General features: G+C 46.3%; 1 protein-coding gene and 2 long non-coding RNA genes across 4 annotated transcripts; 2 read left to right on the top strand and 1 right to left on the bottom strand.

Annotated features, from left to right (window-relative positions):
* Nucleotides 1-7,147: 7,147 nt before the first annotated feature.
* On the bottom strand, nt 7,148-8,572 carry LOC127343465 (uncharacterized). Its single transcript, XM_051369606.2, has 2 exons — nt 8,039-8,572; nt 7,148-7,942 (listed from the first exon to the last, which is right to left on the bottom strand). Exons 1-2 carry the CDS (start codon nt 8,329-8,331, stop codon nt 7,357-7,359), a joined length of 879 nt encoding a protein of 292 aa, XP_051225566.1. The 5' UTR covers nt 8,332-8,572; the 3' UTR covers nt 7,148-7,356.
* Nucleotides 8,573-10,489: 1,917 nt separating this feature from the next.
* LOC127338545 (uncharacterized) lies at nt 10,490-12,131 on the top strand. Its single transcript, XR_007874413.2, has 2 exons — nt 10,490-10,579; nt 11,791-12,131. It is a non-coding gene; the product is annotated as an uncharacterized lncRNA (long non-coding RNA).
* Nucleotides 12,132-12,592: 461 nt separating this feature from the next.
* LOC127343464 (uncharacterized) lies at nt 12,593-15,978 on the top strand. Of its 2 annotated transcripts, XR_011755739.1 has the most exons (4): nt 12,593-13,240; nt 13,331-13,459; nt 14,131-14,214; nt 14,972-15,978. It is a non-coding gene; the product is annotated as an uncharacterized lncRNA (long non-coding RNA). The 2 variants fall into 2 exon arrangements; XR_007877261.2 differs by having other exon boundaries at nt 12,593-13,459.
* Nucleotides 15,979-24,200: the final 8,222 nt, after the last annotated feature.

Genomic DNA, 24,200 nt, shown 5'->3' with positions numbered 1-24,200 from the left:
GTAAATACCTTACGTGAATGAATGCCATGAATCCACTCACCTAGGCCAACACGCCAAATATGTCCCTTTTTGAAAGTTTGGATATAAGACCGTATACTTTGCCAAGTGAAGGAGCTGGCTTTCTTTCTCAGCGCATTAAGTAAGTCCCTCAGATGGAAAATACTTAGTACGAACAACTCTCACACACAAAGAATCGGGTTCCTCCAACAGTTTCCGAACTTGTTTAGCTAGCAACAGAAGGTTAAAGCAATGAATATCTCTAAAACCCATACCTCCTTGCTTTTTTGGTACACATAATTTTCACCATGTTACCCAACGCATCCTCTTTTGAATAGCACCATCACCCCACCAAAAATTTGACATCGCCTTAATAATTCCTTTAATTTTGAAACCCAACATTTCATAAGATGGTATTGCTTGAGCTATCGCTTTGAGTAGCACCTCCTTTCCACCCCGAAGATAAAATCTTCTATCACCCATTAATTATTTGACATACACGGTCTACCAAGAATTGACATGACTTAGATCTATCTGCACCAACCATGGCCGACAAACCAAGATATTTATCCGTAAGTGCCACCTTCATAATATCTAGATTTATGCATATAACATTCATATCATTCACAGTTGCATTTGGATTGGAAAAAATACTCGACTTTGATGTACTCACCAATTATCCAGAAGCTCAACAATAGGTATCCAATATGCGGTTTAGACATCGAGCATTAGCCTCATCTGATTGCATCAAAATTACAGAATCATCAACATACAGTAAATTTTATACTGCCAATGCATCCCGGTAAACTTCTAATCCAATCAATTTCCCTTGTGTGCTTCAGCTTGGGCCAAGAGACCCGTGGGCCCTTCTGCACACAAAAGAAAGAGATATGGAGATAGAGGACCTCCCTAACTAATTCCTAGATGGGGGCAAATATATCACTTTCTTCCGAATTCACTCGAACTCTATACAGCACCATGCTACATAATTGACTATGTTCAGACTTGTTTTCAGATTTTTTTTAAACTTATAAATGTATTTTTTGATTTTTAAAAATAAAATGATCACCAGAGCTCGGGAGTCAAAGACACTTTTGGGAAGCCACATTTCAAGCAATTCGTCTATCCAGCAGCTGCCGGTCAATCCTGTATGTATTCCTGAAGTAAAATTATTTATTACCAGTAAAAATCACTGGCCTAGTTTGGCAATAAAATATTCCAGAACTGAAGTATTTCAGTGCTATAGTATTTCCTAGTTTCGGCAGAAACTGCGGAGCGTTTGAAGAATGCTGTTTTACCGTCCATTTGATCGATGGGAGTTGTGAACGTCATATACTACTACATGAAAACTCAAATAAATGTGTAGCAAACTAATGATGGTAATGCTTCAAGCAAAGCACTTTAGATACGTCTGTGTAGGACAATGGACTAGATATTGTTTTTTTTGAAACGGGGGCACAAAAGCTTTGCCCCAATCTATTGATTAAGAAGAAGTTTTACATGAAAGAACATGTGAAGGTCCGAATAAAAAAACAAGGCCTACTCTCTCGGTATGATATCTCCCAACCTTTTAGCTTCCGCAATGATCCAAAGACGTGCCTCCCTCTTAATCCTATCTAGCATTACATGAAATGGGGCACTCTTATTATGGAAGACCATATCATTACGCTCATTCCAAATTTCCCACGTGACAAGAAGGGTGATGGAGGCCATGGCCTTGCGGTTTGTTGCATGCTCTCCCGCCATAAGCTCCCACCATTCCGGGACGGTGAGGTTGGTGCCATGGTGATGTTGATGTCCCACATTGATTGCCAACCATTGTATGACGGAGTTCCAAAGGCGGGTTGTGTATCGACAATTGACGAAGAGGTGGTCAACGGTCTCCGTACATTGCTTGCAAAGTGGGAAAAGACCGCAATTTGGCCAACCGCGCTTCGCCAAGCGGTCGGCCGTCCAAATCCTATTTTGATTCACAAGCCAAGCAAAGAATTTGGTCTTCGGCGGCGCCCAAGCTTTCCAAACCATCTTGTCCAAAGGAGAATAGATGAGACCGAACCATTGCATCTCATAGGCCGATTTGGTGGTGTAGTTTCCATCTTGTGTGAGCTTCCAAGTGATCTCATCGTTGCGATCGGGGATAAGAATGATGGTATCAAGAAGCGTCCAAAGCTCAACAAATTGCAAGAAGTGGTCCATGGTGAAGCCACGTTGCAAATCAATCTTGTCAATCCAAGCCTCCCGGTCAAGCGCTTGCGCCACTTTCCAATTTTTGCGCTTGGAGCTCTCATAGATCAAAGTTGCAATATCGATTGGTCTTGTACCATTTAACCAAGGCACATACCAAAAAGGGGTTTTCTTCCCGTTCCCTAATGTGATGGTCGTGGCGGCGTAGAACAACTCCATATCCTCTTCGGAGCACGGGTTTCCGGAGCCAATCCAAATTTTGTTTGGGTCTTTCCATTCAAGCCATGGCCAACGTAGTCTAAGAGCCGTCGCGAATTTTCCCATGTGTAGAATCCCTAGCCCGCCATACATCTTCGGTCGACAAACTTTGTCCCAATTGACCTTGCACTTGGCCCCGGTGGTGGTGTCCTTGGCGGACCAAAGGAAAGCCCGCTCCAATTTATTGATGAATTTCATAGTGCCCGGAGAAATGGCAAGCGGGGTAAGGTAGTAGATGGCTTGAGAGTTGAGACGCAATAACCGATTTGACTAAAGCGGTCCTTCCGGCGGTGGTGATGAGGTTTCCGTTCCAAGTTGGTAGCTTTCCGGCGCACTTGTCTTCTAGGTGTTGCAAATCTCTCCTTGTCAAGCGCCAAACCGAGAGTGGGAGCCCAAGGTAACGCATCGGGAAGGTGACACGGCTTGCCGGCATCCCCTCAAGGATGTAGTCGAGGTCTACGTTCCCACAATGAATCGGTGCGACGGTGCTTTTTTGGAAGTTGGTGCAAAGGCCGGTTGTGTCCCCAAAATTTTGAAGGATGGATGCCAAATTTTGGATATCTTCTTTGAACGGAGCCATGAAAACCGCCGCGTCATCCGCATATAGAGACGTCCTCAAAATAGCCCTCCTTCCCCGAATCTTGTGTAAGAGGCCGATCGTCGTCGCATTCTCAAGGATTTGTGCAAGTGGATCTATTGCAAGCACAAAAAGGAGCGGTGATAGAGGGTCTCCTTGCCGCAAGCCCCGGCCATGGCGGATAGGGGGGCCGGCCACCCCATTGAGGAGGATTCTCGATGACGAGTTGAAGAGGAGAGCCACAACCCAATTGCGGAATCTACTAGGGAAGCCCCTTTTTTGGAGGAGGTCGAAAATATAGTCCCATCTCACATTATCAAAAGCCCTGCGAATGTCGAGCTTGAAAAGAAGTGCCAGAGTCTTGTTCTTATGAAGCCTTGTGGCGAGATTTTTGACATCGAGGAAGTTATCGTGAATGCTTCTCCTCTTGATAAACGCGCTTTGAGCATTTGAGACGAGATTGTCCATGAAAGGGCCAAGTCTAGGGGCAAGCATTTTGGCGATGATCTTGGCAATGGCATGGATCATGCTAATCGGCCGATAGTCAACAATCTCCTCGGCCCCTTACTTCTTGGGAATGAGCACAATGTTTGCGGAGTTTAGCCAATGGAAATTTTCCGCGTGAAGGCTCCCAAAAAGATGTACCACATTCATGACGTCGACCTTGATAATGTCCTAACACCTTTTGAAGAAAGCACCGGTGAAGCCATCCGGACCCGGAGCCTTGTCACTAGGCATGAGGTTTATGGCGTTGCGCACCTCCTCTTCCGAGAACGGGTCGGCAAGGCTTTGTAACCCCGGATCCTCAAAGTGGAGGTCATCCCAATTGAAGTCGCAAGTTCTAGGACCCCCCTTGCTTAAGGCCTCTTTAAAATGGTTGTGCGCAATCTCCTCTTTAATGTCATGCTCGGTGACCCAACCATTATTATGCTTGAGTCGGTGGATGTGATTCTTTCTTCTTCTCGCATTGACCCTTAAGTGGAATTTTTTTGTGTTGGCATCCCCTTCTCTTATATTTGCAATGCGAGAGCATTGTCTTTTGCGCGATCTTTCAACCACCGCCAAAGCGACCACCTTTTTCTTTAGTTTAGCTCTTAGATCTAACTCTCCCGCGGTAAGTTGTCGAGACTCTTGGGCCATATCGAAGTGAAGAATCACAAGGAGTGCCGCGTGCATCATGACTTTGGAGTTAGAGAACAAGCGACGACCCCACTTCGACAAGGAAAATCCGGTATGCTGAAGCTTGTGGAAGAGTCTTTGGCAAGGCTCAACGTGGGGGCTCGGGTCATTCCAAGCTTGTTGAACGGTCTCTTCGAAACCGGGCAGCCGGGTCCAAAAGTTTTCGAACTTAAAGCTCCATGGCGTCCTAGGTCCACTATCATCGGCAAGCAACAAAGGGCAGTGGTCCGAGAGGGATGATGAGAGGGCATGAAGAACGTGCGTGTCGAACCTAAGGTCCCACTCGGAATTGCAGTAAAAGGCATCGAGCTTGCAAAGCGTTGGGTCATCGCGTCCATTGGACCAAGTAAATCGTCTATTTTGGAGGTGTATCTCATCTAGCTCGCACTCATGTAGCGCGGCACGGAAGCGGTTGATGCAGGAACGATTCACATTCGGCTTGTTTTTGTCACATGCCCGGCGAATTTGGTTGAAATCTCCTAAGGTGAGCCAACGGGTGCCTTGCGGCGGTTTTTGTGTAACCAACTCGGCAAAGAAGTCATCTTTGCGGCTTGAGGCCGTCGGACCGTAGACCCCTGTTATCTTGAAGTCACCATGCTCAGGACTTCGTGCGTGTGCATGCTCAGACTGGCAGCTCCTCGCAGCTGCTGCTGTCCCCGGGCTCGGCCACGAGTGACGGCGCTAGGCTGGCCCTGGCAATGGCTGCCCCGGCTTCCTTGGTCCTGCCTGAGCGCCCGCCTGGATTCGAGAGGTCTCCGGTGCCGCGCACTCCGCCGCTGTTGGTGGACGGCTCGCCGGCGCGCACTCCGGAACTAGTCAAGAAGGTTGCATGCACTCCGTTAGCACTGCTATTCACCGCGGCGCAGGCTCCGATCCTTTCTCCGGCCACCTCGTCCCCCCCCCTCCCCGCCCCCCAAGGCGCCCGGTGAACAGGAGGAAGACGATGGCCGGGGTCGACATAGCCAGGACTGTCGGCTTCTCGCTCAGACGTGCCAGCGAGCGCGTCAAAGCCAGGCGCAAGGCGGCGCCGGTGGCGAAACAAGCTGAGCTGACGCTGTGCAAGGGCCTGGGAATCATCCAAGATGGCGAAGAGATCACGGAGCAGGCAATGGCAGAGTTCGCATGGCATTTCAAGGGAAGAGTCTCCGATGAGGTGCTGGGCGCAATGCGCGCGCTGTTCAAGATCAACGAAGACGTGGAAGATGGCCTTGATGATGCCCTCATCGGGCTCGGCGGTGCTGCGGCTCTGGAGCAGGAGCAGCTCAATGACTAGATATTGTAACTTGTGAGACGTAGATGAATCATTGAACTAGGAACTATGTGTTTCTTTGTAGGCTACCGCTCATGCTCGTGCAGTGTACTATGGCTGTATTTGCACGGCGTTCTGATGGCGCCAACCATGTCCACCGCCGGACAGTCACCGTCTACCTCAACGCGCCCAGCATCATCGGCTTCTCCTCGCATCATACAGCTACGCCAACTCGTCGAGCCCTCGCCGCGGCCGGCGGCACAGGTCCTCGCCACCTGCACCTCTGCCGTCTAGTGTACACTGTGTGTCATTCCCGAAAACCTCTTTTTACAGGTAACGGTACCTACAGCAGTGACGTCAGCGATGACGTCAGCCATGTGCTGACCAATTTTGTCACAAAATTGTGAAACAAATTTGAAACATAATTGAAATATAACTGAAACACTAATATTTTTGTGAAACAAACCGTAGTGACGTCAGCAATGATGTCATCAGTTTCACTTTTTATCAGACTGTTTCACAATATTTTTCATGTATCACTTTAATTTCATAAAAGTTTCACTTATGTTTCAATTATTAGTTTTATATTAGACAAATGTCAAAAGCCTCACCAATCTCAAAGCAGAGAGTGGATGGTAGATGTAACACCTACACCTACCGGCTCCTTTAAAATCGCTGCTCTCGTGTCATTCCTGGTCGTCCATGATGCAATCGTATCTACTGAGAAAAAGGGTGGAGGCGGCGGTCAACGGAGACAAGCGAGCATGGTGTTATTGTTTTTCTACCTTTTTCCCATTTTGGAAAAAAGAGGTCCCGAGTTGATTTTTTAATATTTCAAAAAAACCACAGTTTCTAGGATACTTCAGTATTAATACCACAGTTTTTCATCACCCCCAAACACATTAAAGTATTCTAAACTGCAGTATTTCCCAAAAGATTCAAAAGTATAGTGTTCGCTACCAAACACAGCCTCACGGATGAAGCTGCCCAAAAAAACTGTTGGTTAAGTCCAACCTGACAGTACCCGCAAAACAAAATGTCCAACCTGACAGTCAATCTGGGCGACGGCCGGTCACAACGGTGGGTAAATTCGCTATATAGCGTTCATCAACTCCCCCGCACAATGCCGGTGTTTCTCTCCCTCGGTTCCCTCCTCGAGTGAACATTTGGGACTTGCATCCTCAAGCCTTTTCCCTGGAGCTAGCAGATCGAGAGTTGCGACGTATCGGCCTGCTACCTGCTGAATTACAAGGTCAGATTTTCCTCTCTGCTGATTGCTGCAACGCATTGCCAATACGATTCAGGGTTTGAGCCTTGGGTCTCCGTGGGTCGAGATGTGTTTATAAAATTCTTTCTTGTCGCGTGTTGATATTCAGACACTGTGAGGTATATGAACTATGAAGCATGTGTAGCAGTGTTCCCTTCCCTTTGTATACGTGCAAATATCCGTTTTCTCCTTCTTCTTTTCTTTTCTTGCTTGCTTGCTTGCTTGCTACGGGCGTTGTTTCCTGAATCCAGTCGACAGCCGAATCGATCAGGAGTCAGGACAGGTACAGATATGGCAAATTACAAGGAAATACTACAAGGTACGCATTGTCCAACGCAATTACTAACACTAGCTAACAGATATAGAAGGATGGACCTGCAGGTCGACGTGACGCACGCATGAGCGAGTAGCACTAGCAGGTGAACACATTAATTCAGCATCTTTCATCACATCACTAGTGGCTTTGCAATTGAAATGCATACACATGCTCGTAATTTTCATCGCATAAACATCACCACAGACCAGTCAGTATACTAGTATCAAGCTGCTCATGATCAACTTATTCACTAGTCAGCTGATTGGTGGTTATTTACCACTTAACAGTGCATATACCATGAATACTGTGCGACACTCTGAGATCGTCAGCTAGTGCGCGCCACCCTGATCGTTCTTCGCATCCTTGTGATCAGCGGCGTCGCCCTCGGCGAGGTAGCCGTTGAACTGCTTGTCGCTGATCAAAGAATCGAGGAACGAGGTGAACGTGTCGTCGTCCACCATCGGACACGCCATGACGCCGTCGAAGCCGCCTCCACGAACTGCACCACCGTACTCCGCAATGAACTGGTCATCGAATCCGTCGAAGCCCTGGGCGTTGAGGCTCATCGTTGCTGCGAATGCGAAGTCGTCGTCGCCTCCGTCGGCTGGGCTGTCACGGCGGTCGCATCCGGTTCCATCGGCCGTCGAGGTTGGTTTCGTTGCTGACGGAGGCGGTGTCTGCGGCGGTTCGAGCGCCGCCACCGTCTTGTCGGCAGCAGCAGGAGCTGGAGCTGCCGCGATTGCGTGGGAGCGACCAGCCGCTGCCGTCTTGCCAGAAGCAGCAGCAGGCGGCAGCGGCATGTGCGTCCGCGGGTCGAGGCCCTGGGCGATGAGCTTCTTGCTAAGGTGCGAGTTCCAGTAGTTCTTGATCTCGTTGTCCGTGCGCCCCGGCAGCCTCCCGGCGATCAGCGACCACCTGCATGCATGCACATCCATCAGTCCACCGAAGTTCCTCGGGCGCATTTTGGAGACGGCATTTCAGCGAGCTAGTTGCACGCACGCACGCACGCACCGGTTGCCGAGGACGCGGTGGAGGCGGAGGATGAGGTCCTCCTCGTCGTCGGCGATGGGGCCGCGCTTGATGTCCGGCCTGAGGTAGTTCATCCACCGGAGGCGGCAGCTCTTGCCGCACCGCAGGAGCCCCGCGCGCCGCGGCAGCGTGCGCCACCGCCCTTCCCCCTCCCGCTCCACGAACCGCGACAGCAGCTCGTCCTCCTCCGCCGTCCACGGCCCCCGCTTCAGCGGCGCCGTCTGGCCCTCGGCGCTCCCGGCTCCGCTCTGCGACGGCGGCTTCCGTCGTGCCATCGCGATCGGTCTATGCTCCCGTACGTATACGCGGGGGAGGGATAGCTAGCCTTGGACTTCGGCTCCTCGCTCGGCTGCTTTCAAGACGAATGCTTTCTTGCTGTTTTTGAGAGGGGTTCGCTCGCCTTTCCCGCCGTGCGCCGCAGCGCCACCTCCCCGGAGAGGAAAGGGTCGGTGGGGTGGTTTGTCCCTTCTGCGCGGCGGTCTGTTCCGTTTTCGGAAGCGGAGGAATTTCGCGGCGATTTGCGGATTGGATGGCACCGTGTCACGCTCACGCACTACCCGATCGGGGGCAAACCGGAGGAGGCGGATAATGCTACTGGGTACCTCCAAATTCAGAACGTACCGCACCGCAACCATACAACGCACTAGGTAGGTCTCCTCCGATGTGATGCGATTACTTAGAGTAACTCTAGCAAAATCTGTTAAACCCGTAAAATAACGGCTATTACGGGTTTACTTGAAAATAAGTTTATTTCAGATCCCATAAACTTCATCGGTGGGTACAAAACTTTCCTTGCCCCTTAAAACAAGTTTCCTATATCTTTTTTCTACTACTTAAAAAGACTAAAGTAGTTCCTTATTCTGCCGAGGCTCCGCAATACGTTTCGTCGTCGGTAGTCGTCCATCGTCCCGCCCCTCCTTTCCTTGGCAGTTGCTATCCCCGCCCGTAAATGAAGCAACAAATTGAGCCATCAGATGCTCCACCCGATTTGCACAACCACCGCCTCCTTGTTTCCTCATCCACACCAGCCGACGCCGCCCTCCGTTTGAGCTGGGCCGTCGCCAACGCGCCTCACCACCAGCACCTCGGCCCTGCCTCCGCCCCGCCCGCCGTCCGAGTAGGGCCGTCGCTGACGCCCTCACCTCGAGCACCTCCGACCCACCTCGGCCCCGCCCGCCGTCCCAGTTGGGCTGTCGTCGACGCCCCTCACTTCCAGCGCCTCCGCCCCTCACAAGGATGGGCGCCGCCGCACCATCCCAGCGTAGGCCTCCACGTCGGCCGCCGACGCCCTGGACGTGGGCGCATCGTCCTCGACTGGATCCATGGACGATGCGGTGTCTCCTCCCGCTGATTCGTCCTCTGTGTGTTCCACGACCGCCGCGCAGTACTGGCACAGCTCCACATCGTCCGAGCGCGCCCGACTCGCCATTCGTGCGCCTCTCTTCGCCGCCCCTGGATCCCGCCGATCTGAGACGATGAAGGAGGGGGGAAGGCGTGATGGCGTTGCTACTGCTGCTGCTTGAGGACTCCAAGGAAATAATAAGTAGAGAAGAAGAAAGATAGAAGAGAAGATGAATGGAAGCTGTGGTTTCGGACAGAGTTATCAAAAAAAAAATCAATTTGAAACCAAATTGATGAGATACACCGGTAAAATCTGCATATTCTGTATCACTTAGAATCATCGAAAGTGGTTTCTATTTTGATTGCTAGAGAAACTGAAAATTGCTTTTTCGATGATACATGAAAGAGAAATCTGTATGTATAGGTTCATTCAGTAGCCTCCCAGGAGCATGCACAATGTGCTCCAACTGTGCTTCGGTTGAAAAACATCTACTTAAATAAGTACTTGCACATGGTATATTTATTGTCATGAACCAAGTTGTGCTATGTGCCTCATAGTTTTTGTTAGAAATATAGATGTAAATAATATATGCTCATATGTAAGCGGAAATGGTGAATGGAACCTGGGTGCGCGCGCACCCATTTACGGAAAGTTCAAAAAAAATTCTATTTAAAAGTTTTAAAAAAATGTGAAGTAAATTTTTGCATGTATATATTATGTTGATACTTACTCGTGTGTGTTTTCACGGGAAAATACCATTGTGTGTGACCTACACAAAAATGACAAAAATGCAAATTCCTATTCCTGTGAATAGTAAAATTCCTATTCACTATTCTCATTTGGATATTTTGTCATTTTTATGCAGGCCACACACAATGGTATTTTTTCGTGAAAACTCACACGAGTAAGTATCAACATAATATGTACACGCAAAATTTTACTTCACATTTTTTTAAAACTTTTAAATAGCATTTTTTTGAACTTTTCGTAAATGGGTGCGCGCGCACCCAGGTTCCAAACGTCCGGATCGCATATGTAAGGATATATGTTTCAAGCAAATTCAGCGCTTTGCTTTTATTTCAGTAGCAATTTAAATAATATTAATGATTAGTTTCTCCTATGTAGTCCACTCCATGGTCACACATTTTGCAGAAGCCAGGCCTGCATCACGTCTTCTCTAGGTAATCGTGATACCCAAGCTTTGGTTATCTGGTTTTACAAAGAGTTCAGTCCATATTTGGCAACTATGGCATATTAATTCCAACTTTCATTTGATTGTTTTGGACCGATGATTATATTTTTGGTTTAATCTGGGACTGTGGGTTAGTTGCTGATTCTCCTTTACTCCTTAATCTTTTGGTGAATAGAGAAGTACTATATCTTACACTTTTTTAGTCTTACGTCTGAAGGTAATTGTGCCATATTCAGTGCTTCAGTGAGTGGATCACTTAAATTCTCGTTCCCAATTTCTTGAACATGATTTCGACATAATAACAGAGATAACACTATCTGTAGTACCGACTACAAAGGAGATACTGCCGGTGTGTGTAGTATTTTGTTGTTACATATTACAGTAAAACTATTAGTTGTGCATCAAGCAAAATACTAGGGAGCCAGGCTGAATTGTGTATCAACTATCAAGCAAAATGTTACAGGGCCAGACTGAATTCTCTGTCAAGCAAAATACAAGAGAGCCAGGCTAAATTGAACCTCATTTCTGAATAGAAATCCATATGGATTGCTAGGTTGCAGGTCTATACCACCTCTGTACATGCAAGAACATTCATGTTGTTGTAGCAAGTTACGTTGGTTGACTTCCACTTATCTTCAAACTATGCAAATTGTTTTCATTTGGAAAATTGTTGGGATGATAACTGTAGCTGTAGTGCATATATTGAATGGTGACCGTAATGCCACATAGTGTCCAGGAATGATTCATGATAGGTCATGCAATTATCACACTAACCGTATTTATTCTTTTTAGTAATTACCACAATTTTCACCCTAACCCAGAAGCCTCAGGAGGTCAAAGATGTTACTGCAAAGGATCTGCATGCATGGTTTTGTGTCAGCTCATTAAATAATTTTCCATGTACTGTATGGCTGAAGTGATGTTAAATTATGCATGGGAGTGCAAGGGAATTACTACGTTCTTGTACTTAGATAATAAAGGTTAGGACAAATTTAGGTGTAGCCCTAGATTTGTTTACTTATTTGAGGTTAGATAGAAGAGGAATTGGTAAGGAACAAGAAACACTTGCATTGTGTGTCTGCTGCTGTGGGTACTCCAATTTTTTATTGACATATGGCTAATTACTGTTTTATGTTGGTTATAATTCTGCATCTAAATTGTTGTACAAGTGGTCTCATCGTGGTTACAACTTAATTGCAGGGTCAAGGTCGATGCCAATCTTCAGGACAAACTTTATGCACAAGCAGGGTAGATGCACTTGAAAGATCGACCAGAGGGTACACCGAGACCAGGGGTGATCATGTCACTGAATCATCATTGCTCACGCCATTTGATTCTCATGGCGTGGCTTACGACTTCTACAACTTGTACTCTTGGGAGCATAGTTTCACATCTGTTAGGAAGAGCAAGATGAACTCGCAAAGGATAAAAGTGTATACAAGATACAGTCTGTGGTTGCTCCGAAAGTGTTTATTTTTAATAGTTATGTTTGTGACATGTTTTTTAAACTAGCATATTGTTCAATCCAGCTTACATGTTCACGTCTTGGTTGGCATGGCAAGACTGGAGGGAAGAACACTCAGTCATGCCGGTGTTAGCGCCTGGCTAAGACACCTTCGGAAGTTTAGGCAGAACAACATCAACACCATAGGGAGGTTTTCAGTACCATGGAAAAGGTGTCATTCATGAAGCGGTCGTTGATGGACCAGGCCAATGTCGACGTGAGGAAGTCAACTTTTGAGGTCTGTGTCTTCGCAAATACAATTGTCCCTTGATTATTTTTCATTATGCATTCATGTGTTTCTTGGTAAAATATTAGTAGATATGTAACTAAATGATCTCATCTGATATGGTGCATAAATTTTGGAGATGTATATGATGCTTATACTCAGAATTATTTTTCTGATATTAAAGATGATGGTCTGTGTAGTAGCCTAGTAGGAAATCAACTACAGAGGCCTTTGTCTTTGCAAAGTTGTCCCTTGGTTATTAGCAGTGCCATAATATATATGTAACTTAATGACCTCATCTGATATATTTTAGGACCAGATTCTACAAGATTTAACTGAGAGTGTACGATGGTTATTGTGTGGTGATGCTGGTACATCCTCCTTCCCATCAACTACTGCTCCCTGACATGGGTTTTGTTTACTGCACTTTTGACTCATTAGTTAGTGTGCAGTGTGTTAATCTACACTACTTAAAAAGTACGAAGGAGTTCCTTATTCTGCCAATCTTCGCAATACGTTTTGGTCGTCTTCGTCGTAATCTCGTCCCGCACGCGCCTATCTGGGCCGCGCGAACATGGGCCGCCCTCCACTGCACGAGCATCACCGCCCGCACGCCAAGGATCCTCGTCCTCGCCTCCCCCCTCGCCAAGGCTCCTCGCCCTCACCTCCTGCACCGCCTGTTGTTCCCCATCTCTGGGAACGCCGCCTGCCTCCTCTGTGACGCGGCGCCGTCGATGCCCCAGAGCGCGTCATCCTCGAGTGGATCGATGGACGCCGCGGTGTCTCCTCCTGCCGATTCGTCCTCTGTGGGTTCCGCATCGTCCCACTTGGCTTTGACATTGACGCCGGCGTGCTCCTCACCCAGCAAACTCTTGTTAGGGTATGACTGTCCCGTTCTGACTTCTGATGGCCTCGCTCAGGTGAAGATTTAGTGGCTTGCAGTTGAGTTAGGTGGTCGTATTGCAGACTGGTTGATCTATCTGATGACATATATCATATGTCTCTTGAAGTTCTGCTTGTAACGAGTCCAAGTGTCCAACAAGTATTCTTCATCAGCTACAACCTTACAACCTCCAGGGATTTTGTCAAGCTTGGTGCGCAGAGCACACCGTTCTGACTCTCCTGCAACCAATCAACAGGTGAGTTAGATCCACTTCTGAGAACAATTTGCAGTCGTGAAGTGATAGAACCAATGTATTAGTTCCACCAGTAGTTAAATGTTCTGGTGTGTCTAATGTGCTTTGTATTGCTTACATTTTTATTCTTCTTTTTTAAGGCTTCAGAATGATGTATATGAATTATATAATTTTAGATTCTTCAACTTAATTTTGTATCTTTGCAAGTTATCGAGATGCAAGCTATTGCTCAGATTGGTGCTGATATGAAGTGCTGCTGGTATATGTTAGAAAGCGAAGTTTTAGGGAGGTTATGAAAATAGCGTAGTTGTGTGTGAGTCGTATGAAATCCAACAAAGTAATACAAAGTAACTTTCCTTGATCTAGCATAGTCATTGTTTGTTGAAACAAGTACTGCAATATTTTAAACTATATGTATTATACAAATAGTTAGTGCCTAATTAAATAATTAATTTGGCACTTTGTGCATGGAGATAGTAACGTAGTAGTACTGGTTATGTACTGCTAATTATAGCTAATTATAAGGTATTTTAATTCGGTAGTAGGGGCGAGATTTGAGAAGACTGAGCATCTATCGCCTTTCCTTTCCTTTACTTCCCTTTTGTCTTTGATTCTATTTCCACATCACTTCATATTTCCTTCCTACAATTCTTATGATGGCACGTGTTCTCTAGGGCACATGATTGAACCATCGAGTTATGGATCTTCGGACACTCGCGAATCAAGCAATCTTCAGTATCCAAGGCCATGTTGAAGATGTGAGTATTTGTCCTTGTTTGTAATCAACATTATTGTTCATGTCATAGGGCATCGTGCTTGAGCTTAGGTATTTTTATGGCAAGCATCCAATACCTTATAATTTATCTTCGACTTCAGTTTTTCTAATATTTTAGACATGATTCTTCAAGGAGAGAAGGATATGCTTCTGTGGTGCACTAGCATTAGTGCTTATTACTGCTAAGAAATAATTAGCTCCCGTATGGGTTTGTTGGTGCTTGCATCGAACAGGCCCATGAAGTTGTCAGCTGTATAATTATGATATAGTTAATAATCTTGATCACTGGATGGGTCTATTTGATAGTGACGGGGTGGGGTGGGGTGGGTCTGATTGTGATATTTTGGATTCTTTAAAGGACATGCTCAATAGCTGTAACATGTTGGTTAAGCAGTTTAGAATGATTAGGTTCTCTTGGGGGCGAATTGAGTAAGCTCACTGGCTCATCCATTCGATATTCGAATCTTGCATTACTTTTATATCCTATTGATGCATCACTTTTGAGATGAATAATTATGAAACTAACATTTATAGTCTAACCAGATAAATCCTTCATATACATGGTATACCCTGATTCACTGTGTGATGGAACATAAGTTCGAATATCAGTTAATGTACCCGACTTGATAGTACCTCTGGAATATGCTTCAGTGCTTGCGCATTCACACAAATTATCTGCCTGCTTCAGCTCTTTCCTGATAAGCGAATAACGATCAGCCTGCTAATTTGTGTGCTTACAGCCAGACGAGGACTTCTTGCTCCAGGCTGCTGCTCTTGTGCTCCTGCGTGTTGACGTCCCTGGAGCCAAATAAGGTTACACTATGCTCAGCCTTTTGTTCTATTAATCTTTTTCTTTGGATTTTAACTACGTGTGGTGCAGTTGCATATGAACTTTATCGATTTCTGTGAGATTGTGCTCCGCGGCGGTCCTGTATGAGCCCCATGTCAAAAACCATAAAAATAGCTATGTTGATTGGTCAGCACCTCTACTTCCTATTAATACGTCATTATATAGATAATGAAGAACTTGAATGTTTTTCCCTCCTGTAACAGTGAGGGATTTCTCATATTTCTAATGTTAAAATTTCTGAATGTCTTGGATTTCTGAAAAGAAGTTGGACCATAATCTATTGGTTTTTGTTCATAGATGTTGGACCATAATCTATTGGTGTTTGTTCATGGAAGTTGGACCATAATCCTACAGCATTTGCATTACAGAAGGTGTTGCTGTTCTTTTGGTTTTTCTTGGAGTAACTTCAAATTTATCTTGAGTCTATTACATACTCTTCACAAAATTAGCTTGAGCAAAGCCGATATAGGAGTGCCTAAATATATTGCTCATTGTATTTAAGCTCATTGTATTTAATTTGCTCATTGTATTTAATTTACAAATTTTATTTTTTCAATAATTCATACCAGTGTATAAGCTCATTGTATTTAATTTGCTGAAGTCGCAGAATCTAGAATGATCAGATTTTACATCCCTTCTTTAAGATGTTTGGATTCATTATGTATTCTTATAAATTTTAGAAGGTATATTTCATGACTTAATGCAACCTTATCTTGATTAGTGTACATAACCAAAGCATATATTTGTGGATGAAGCCTAATATTATTTCGTGCCTTGGTGGACAAAAGTTTTATCATAGGTTGCAAAAACTATGCTACTGATATTTATTGTTGAAGGTATGCTAGATAACAATTTTACATAGCTCCCAGGGGCATACGTTAGCATGGAGCAGATAGCAAGACATGTCGGGGGGAAGACCCCGGATAGGGCAATGGACGCGGAGCAGCCGGCTGGCCACTGGCCGGCTCGCGGCAAAGGCCGGCTGAGGAGCAGCCGGCTGGCGCCGTGGCCGGCTGGTCCGGAAGCCGGCTGGCTCTAGGTCCTAGTCGGCCGTGCTACGGCCACCAATGCTGTAGTTGGGCCGGCTTCTACAAGTCATATCCGACTGGGGTTTGTACCTCAGACCGACTCGAGGCTGACGAGTCTTGCACTGGAAGGGACCGGGTTGGTGATCCGGGTTCCTAAAGTCCACGCTGACTCCATCTTCCGTAAAGCGCGGGGCACTGTGGAGCAATAGTGCCGCGCGCCGGACAGGCCGTCAGGGCTTACGACGATCCGTACCGGCTACAGTGGCTGACGGCGACAGGGACACCTCCTCTCCATACCGCTGACCGTGGCAGCCGGATGGGACAGGCCACGATGCCTCAACTGCTCCTGACATCACCGCCTCGGGAAGGAGCGGAAGCCGAAGCCGGCCAAGCCGGCCAGTAAACTATAGGGTCTTATATGTAAAGTGCCGGCGCCTATATAAGCCACGCTACCCCCTCTCGTGCAGGGGATCGATCGATGATTCTTACTTCACTCCACCCATAGAGCTGCCCTGAGAGAGAGACCGTCGTCTTCCTTAGCCTCCCAGGAGCAGCCGGACACAGCTCTAGGCGCACCATTGTATTGTGTGATCATCTTATACACTCATAGCAGGAGTAGAGGTTTTACCTCCATCGGAGGGCCTCGAACCTGGGTACGTCGCCGTGTCGCTCGTGCCCATACCCGCATCCGGATACCGCCGTGAGATCCCTCAGGAACCACTTCGATTAGCCACCCTATGGCATATGCCGTGACCATACCACGACAAGACACACGGAGCAACAACAAGGCACCAAGGCAGCAGTTAGTTAGTGTTTTGTGCTCATTTGCAAGTGGTTTGATCGTTTCTGTCATTTAATTTATGCAATGAGGAGGGTAAAATTAATTATTTAGTACAACCTCTTTCATTATTAATTTAAATTAGTGACTGAACTCGTTGTATAACTTCTTTTTCAATCTTATATTTGTGCTATATTTCATGGTGGTAGCTGTTGTACTTTCAGTAAGAAAGTCCGACAAATCGCTTCCTTATATGTTTGTATCCAAGCAAAACATACTTACGGTCTCAATTCATTGTATTTACATTTTTGAAAAAATCTGTTATATTGACTTGGATATGTACAATAAATGGGAACAAAGTTCCTGGTGCCATTGTATTCCACTTTATTTAAAGTGATCATTCCTAGGCACCTTTCTTCTTATTCTTTGAATAGCTTGATATATATTCTTCTTAATACTACCCTTCCATGGTACTGGTTCAGTTTATACCCCTCTCGCTGCGGTCGCAGGCCACCCAAGAACCGTTTGTTCCTGCTCGACACGCGCGCGAGAAGAGGCGTTGGGGGGCCCATGCCACCCGAGAACCGCCGGTTCGTGCTCGCCACGCCCGCGAGAAGAGGCGCCGGAGGGCCTTCGACCTCCGGGAACGATGAAGAGCGGGAGCAAGCGGCGTCCTAGCATGACTGCGTCGACGGACAGTCGGAAGGAGGAGAGGCGCGACGAGGGGATCGAGGAGGGATGAGATGGAGGCGACATCTGCCATCTGATCCTGCTCGCCACGTGCGCGAGAAGAGGCATCGGAAGGTTGCTGACCTCCGGGAACGATGAACAGAGAGATGCGGGATGACGTCGAGATTGTTGGGAGCTTCTTGTGATGCACGCAGAGGGTGTGGTGTAGGTGGCTGATGAGTGGGAGCGCCCACGACGATGGCGGCGGCCGAAGGTTGCTCTCCTCATGACGATGCGAGAAAGGAAGAACAGGGACAGAGGAATTATCTCAAGGTTAACAATGTCTCTTGATCTGGCAGCCTCTGACTAAACTACATCTGCGAAGCCGACCTCTCGGAACAGCTACCAGCTGGAAGTTTGGCTCCCTTCGCTCATATTTGCTTCTTTGTCCTCTAGGAATTTATTGCAGACACTCATGATGTCATGCCGAAGCTAGCTTTGTTGTTGAACTTCATGCTGGTATGGAACCATTATCTCAAATCTAAGTCTCAATTGTGAACCACAATTGAAGTATTAGTTATGTGTAATACATGTAGTGTCTAGGTTGTTTCCCTTCAATAAATGTCTCTTTGGCAATATAGTTATAGAAACGAGGAGGAAAGAGCATATGTTTAAATCAAGTCCAAGGAGGTTAACCTGGTGTGTGGCAAGAGCATGGAGCAAGTTCGACATAAACGATCGCCTTGACATATGTTGATATGACACTACATATCGTATGGAAAATATCGTGTAGCAATTGACGATTCAACCGATAACTTCTTGCTAGAGTAACCAGAATAGTACTGTGTAGAAGATATCCTTTTCCTGGTTGCAGCTGTTGCTCACAAGGCTTGATGCTATTTTATGTATGTGTATTGAGAAATAAAATTTGAGACCTGTGGCAACGCACGGGCATATGTACTAGTTGTATCTAAAGTTTCGGAGGGCAATTTTTCTTGTGGCCCATAAAACTTATATTGATGGTTGGCGGGAGGGAAATTTCAGGACATAGCTCCGCCGGATTGTTCCAAAGTTCGGCCAAATTCCTCTGCGCCGCCCTGATTCTGGCCAAATTCTGGGCGTTCCCTCTAGACGTCCCATTCTCGGGTTGTTTTCAGCAAAATAATTGAGAAATTTCGAGCTAACCACCTCCATACCGACACCTGAAAGGATCGTACCGTAACTAGAGGGGGAGGGGGGATTAGGTACTACCTAATTTTTAGTTCATTTTCAATTTTGGCTTGACACAAAGGTAAATTCTCTAGATATGCAACTATGTGAATTTACCTATATGACAAGATATACCACTAAGCAAGATATAGCTAGACAAGATATAATAGAGCTAATAAGGATAGAGGTAACCAAGAGTGGAGCACGCGGAGACACAGAGATGATTCCCGTAGTTCCTTCCTTTTGGGGGGAAGTACGTCTACGTTTGGAGGAGTGTGGTCGTCACGAAGGCCAGACCAACGCCACAAAGGCCTCACTCAGGTCTCCTATGAGCAATGCCACAAAGGCCAACCCACTTCCACTAAGGGATTTTCTCGAGGCAGAAATCGGACCTTTACAAGGTTCTTGGGGCACACATCCACAACCGAATTGGAGGCTCCCAATATCTGTAACAATACAACAACAATAACAAGAACAAATCAACCACAAGCAACTAGGGTTTTCAAAAAGGAACACTAGCAAAGGGTCTCTCAATCAAATGAGGGGGAAATGTAATTCGCATCGGTGAAGATGTAGATCGGGGTCTTCTCCTTCGATTCTCCAAAGATCAAGAACCTTTGATGGTTGGAGGAGGAGATCTTGTGATTCTTGTGTTTCTTGAGGTGGCTCCCCCCCCCCCCCCCCCCGGATTATCCGGGTCTGGCAGAAATATCCGGCCAAATATCCGGCCAGAGTCCAGGGGGTTCGGCCGAAAGTCCTTAGCCATTTTTCAGGGGCCGGATATTCTGGAAATATCCGGCCCCGGATTATCCGGCCTGGGAAGATTTTCGTGCTTCCTTTTCCTTTGTTTCTCCACACAAATTCAACCACATAAATATTCTGCACTATATCAGCGCACATTAGTGTAACACATGTATTGTGATCAAACATACAAAACTATAAACCGAGAGATGTTCTTTCAATCTCCCCCTTTTTGGTGTTTGATGACAATATACGGGTTTGCAAAAAATATTACTAGAAGGAACCGACATGTTGGCAAAAGATAGAGGCACTCCCCCTATATGTGTGCATATAAGTAATTTGCATTTAAATACAAATGCACCACACATAGGAACGAGGTGCCTCAACACAAGAGTTACCAACATGAATAAAACTAGAGACATAATCACATATATTTGAGACAAAAAGATCGTACCAATATGGTGATATCGAATACCGAATATCTTAAATCACACACCATATCATAAACTTTGGTCTCAACATATAGAATTCCCATAAAGAATTCCGAAATCCTTAACAATATTTCTCACAACCACACATAGAACATAGTTTTAAACAAGCAAGCCAACTAGTTCAACCATAAGCACAAATGATAAATAAGAGGACAAAAGCAATAAAAGAATGGTAAATGCATATGCTTGTGCCCCACCCATGCAAATCCCGTAGAAGTCCTAAATAGAACACTTCTCCCCCTTTGGCATCGATGCTACTCGTCCCATGGAGATCACTCGGAGCCAGTCTCGGAGTCATAGTCTTCGGCACTGTCTACAGCTGGTGGAGAGGCGCGAGAGGTGTTGCTCCTTTGAATACTGTGCTCGATGTCAGACCACTGAACTTGAGAAGAGTGCCATCCACTGTAGGCGGGGTGAACGGGAGGCTGAGGAGGAGGACCTTGCTCACCACTGAGCATGTATAGAATAACCGCCTGAGTATGTTGTATCTTTGCGTGATGGCGGCTAGCCTCGAAGTTCTCCTTGTGGATCTCAATGTTCATGCACATGACATTGCGCTGGAACCAATTGAGTTTCTTTACCTCCCTTTGAGAAACTGGGCGGCCGGGTGCATGGGCACTAGAGCGAGCATTGATGACCCATAAGTATAGGGGATCGCAACAGTCTTCGTGGGAAGTAAAACCCAATTTATTGATTCGACACAAGGGGAGACAAAGAATACTTGAAAGCCTTAACAGCGGAGTTGTCAATTCAGCTGCACCTGGAAACAGACTTGCTCGCAAGAGTTTATCGATAATGTACAGTTTTATAGCGATAGCGATAGTGAAATAACAAAGAGCAGAGTAACAAAGACAGCAGTAGTGATTATAGTAAACAGCAGGATTAAAATACTGTAGGCACAGGGATGGGTGAACGGGCGTTGCATGGATGAGAGAAACTCATGTAACAATCAAGATTTGGCATTTGCAGATAATAATAAAACGGTATCCAAGTACTAATCAATCAATAGGCATGTGTTCCATATATAGTCGTACGTGCTCACAATGAGAAACTTGCACAACATCTTTTGTCCTACCAGCCGGTGGCAGCCGGGCCTCTAGGGAATCTACTGGAAATTAAGGTACTCCTTTTAATAGAGCACCGGAGCAAAGCATTAACACTCCGTGAACACATGTGATCCTCATATCACCGCCTTCCCCTTCGGTTGTCCCAATTTCTGTCACTTTGGGGCCTCGGGTTCCGGACAACAATACGTGTATACAACTTGCAGGTAAGATCATAAAGCAATGAATATCATCATGAATTGATAACATGTTCAGATCTGAGATCATGGCACTCGGGCCCTAGTGACAAGCATTAAGCATAACAAGTTGCAACAATATCATAAAAGTACCAATTACGGACACTAGGCACTATGCCCTAACAATCTTATGCTATTACATGACCAATCTCATCCAATCCCTACCATCCCCTTCAGCATACAGCGGGGGAATTACTCACACATGGATGGGGGAAACATGGCTGGTCGATGGAGAGGCGTCGGTGGTGATGATGGCGATGATCTCCTCCAATTCCCCGTCCCGGCGGAGTGCCAGAACGGAGTTTCTGGTCCCGAGACGGAGTTTCGCGATGGTGGCGGCGTACTGGATGTCTTCTGGCGATTTCGTCCAACCCCCCGTGCGTTTTTAGGTCGAAGGCGTTAAGTAGTCCAGAGAAGGGCGTCGGGGGCCAGCCGAGGCGGCCACACAATAGGGCGGCGCGCCCCCCTCCTGGGCCGCGTCGGCCTAGCGTGTGGGGGCCTCGGGCCTCCACCTGGCTTGCCCTTCTGGCTCCGTAATTCTTCTGGAAAAATAAGACCTTTGGCATAAATTCCGAGGATTTTCCTGAAAGTTGGATTTCTGCACAAAAACGAGACACTAGAGCAATTCTGCTGAAAACAGCGTTAGTCCATGTTAGTTGCATCCAAAATACACAAATTAGAGGCAAAACAATAGCAAAAGTGTTCGGGAAAGTAGATACGTTTTGGACGTATCAAGCATCTCCCATAAAAGAACCAGCAACTGGAGCATGTGGGACAGCTGTCTTCCTCTTGATGTAAGCCTTCTTGAACTTGTGATCGATAAAGGAAAACTGAGTCATATCTTCCGCCACAACAGTGTCATTGATAAGAAGCTGAATGTAAGGAGCATATGGCATAGTAGTCCGGGGAACCATTGCATCAAATATCTCATGAAAGATATAATCCATGACATCAACTGAGAAATCATTGGTCTCATCATCATCTTGTGCACACTCACAGGAGAGACAAAGAAGATCCACAAGCGCACCTCGAATAGCATCATTGTTCCCACCACTTGGAGCAATGGTTGCCCTGAAGAAGCGAAGAAGTTGATCATAGATAGGAAGAAGTCTAGAAATAGTGCCAATAGCTGCTTCTTCGGTGTAGAGATCATAGAGCACCTCCTTGGCTATACGCTGAGGACCATGGAGATGGCGACCACCTTCAAAGGGATAGCCAAGAAGCTCAGCAAACTTGTGGAAAGAGGCCTCACAGGGAGAGGACCTAGACATCCGTAGCATGGTGCGATCATCATCCTTCTTGAAGGTCAGAGTAGCATAGAATTGCTTAATCAGAGGAACACTGAAATCACACTGGACCTTCATGAGCTTGTGCAACCCCAACTGCTCTGTAACCCAAATGACATCCTGAAAGTGATCATTCTGAGAGAAGTTCCACATCAATAGCTTGCATTGGCCTCACCTTCTTCATGGGTTCATAGATGTCCTTGAAAATATAGAGCTGTTCCATGCACCAAAAGTGAGGATCCTCAATATCCAACTCCCTCTCAACATCCTCATACCAGTTCTTCTGTCTGATGGCGGAATAAGAGACTGAATCCATGTCCTTGTAATTTGGCCTTGATGCTTTGCCTTTGCGCCTCATAGTGACGGACTTCCTAGGAGCGGACTGACCAAACTCATCACTGGACCGAGAACCACGAGGACGGCTCCTCCGTGAACCTTTACCTGTGAATAGACATAAAATGATATCATGTAGGAGAGTGAGCTCATAAGTCATGAATTGATACAGTAGTGTACTATATATGCATACTAGGAGTCGATAAAAGTTTAGACAAGGCAAATCGAGAAAGTTTTCATCAACAACAACTCTCCAGGCCGGATAATCCGGTGTCCACGAGGGGGCGGATAATCCGGTGTTTGCGGGGCCCGGATAATCCGGCCCTGCGAATCTGCAGGCAACTCGATCAAATCCTAGTCTAGCACTAGATCGGCCTCATAGCATGTAAATGTAGTATACTACACATGATTTGGAACAACTAGACAACATCTCTACAAAGAAAATAGCACATATAAAACACAACACCTAGGGTTAGGGATTGTGAGTCATACCCTCATCCATTGGAGGAGCCACTTGGAGGAAATGAAAGCTAGGGAGGAGGAGAACCCGATCCAGGCAACAACTTCGAGAGGGGGTGGATGGGGAAGCTCTGGCGACGAGAGGACGCTTTGGTGGCTGTGGAGAGGAGAAGTGGCGTGGGGGAGAAAACTAGTTGTGGCAACCGTTCTCCCCGCGGCCTCGATCAAATCCCGCACATCCTGCACAGGCCGGATAATCCGGCCCTATGGAGGGGGCGGATAATCCGGCCGGGCCGGATATTCCGGTGTCTAACTGGGCCGGATTATCCGGTGTTCTGGAAAAATTCCAGAACACTGGAAATCGGGCCTATCTTTGTTGAGTATTTGCATATTGCCATATATGATGTAATATGTTATCACGCCATATATGGGATGCAAATTGACCAATAATATGAGACAACCAACAACATCCAACCGAAGACACCCCTACTCTAAGTTTTTCATCAAAACATGACTTAATCACAAGATGGAAATGGCTATAGATGAGTGAGTGCTTGGGTTTAGAGGGCTCAAACTGTTAATGGTACATGATCACTCAAGTTTGCAAGATATGAGCAAATAATTCCAAACTAGAGTGATTTCCCATAAGAACATATAAATGTCAAATAAATTCCATTGAGATCCAAATAACATCAACTCTCCACAAAGGAGAGGGTGGTGGCCTAGGCCACCATGTATGAGTGTTATGGCATGGCACCGCGAAGATATATCTTGGGTCCAAAACCAATACTCGTCATTGTAGCTCACATATAAACACATGATATA

Source organism: Lolium perenne, chromosome 3 (genome assembly GCF_019359855.2).
Source record: "Lolium perenne isolate Kyuss_39 chromosome 3, Kyuss_2.0, whole genome shotgun sequence".
In the NCBI taxonomy this organism is placed as follows: Eukaryota; Viridiplantae; Streptophyta; class Magnoliopsida; order Poales; family Poaceae; genus Lolium; species Lolium perenne.
This window is presented reverse-complemented; position numbering and strand designations above follow the sequence as displayed.

Excerpts from the sequence above, each read along its gene's own strand:
- LOC127343465 (XM_051369606.2), bottom strand. The coding sequence starts at position 8,331 with ATGGCACGACGGAAGCCGCCGTCGCAGAGCGGAGCCGGGAGCGCCGAG. Across the intron at positions 7,943-8,038 it reads CACCGCGTCCTCGGCAACCG|GTGGTCGCTGATCGCCGGGA; the intron begins GTGCGTGCGTGC and ends GCATGCATGCAG.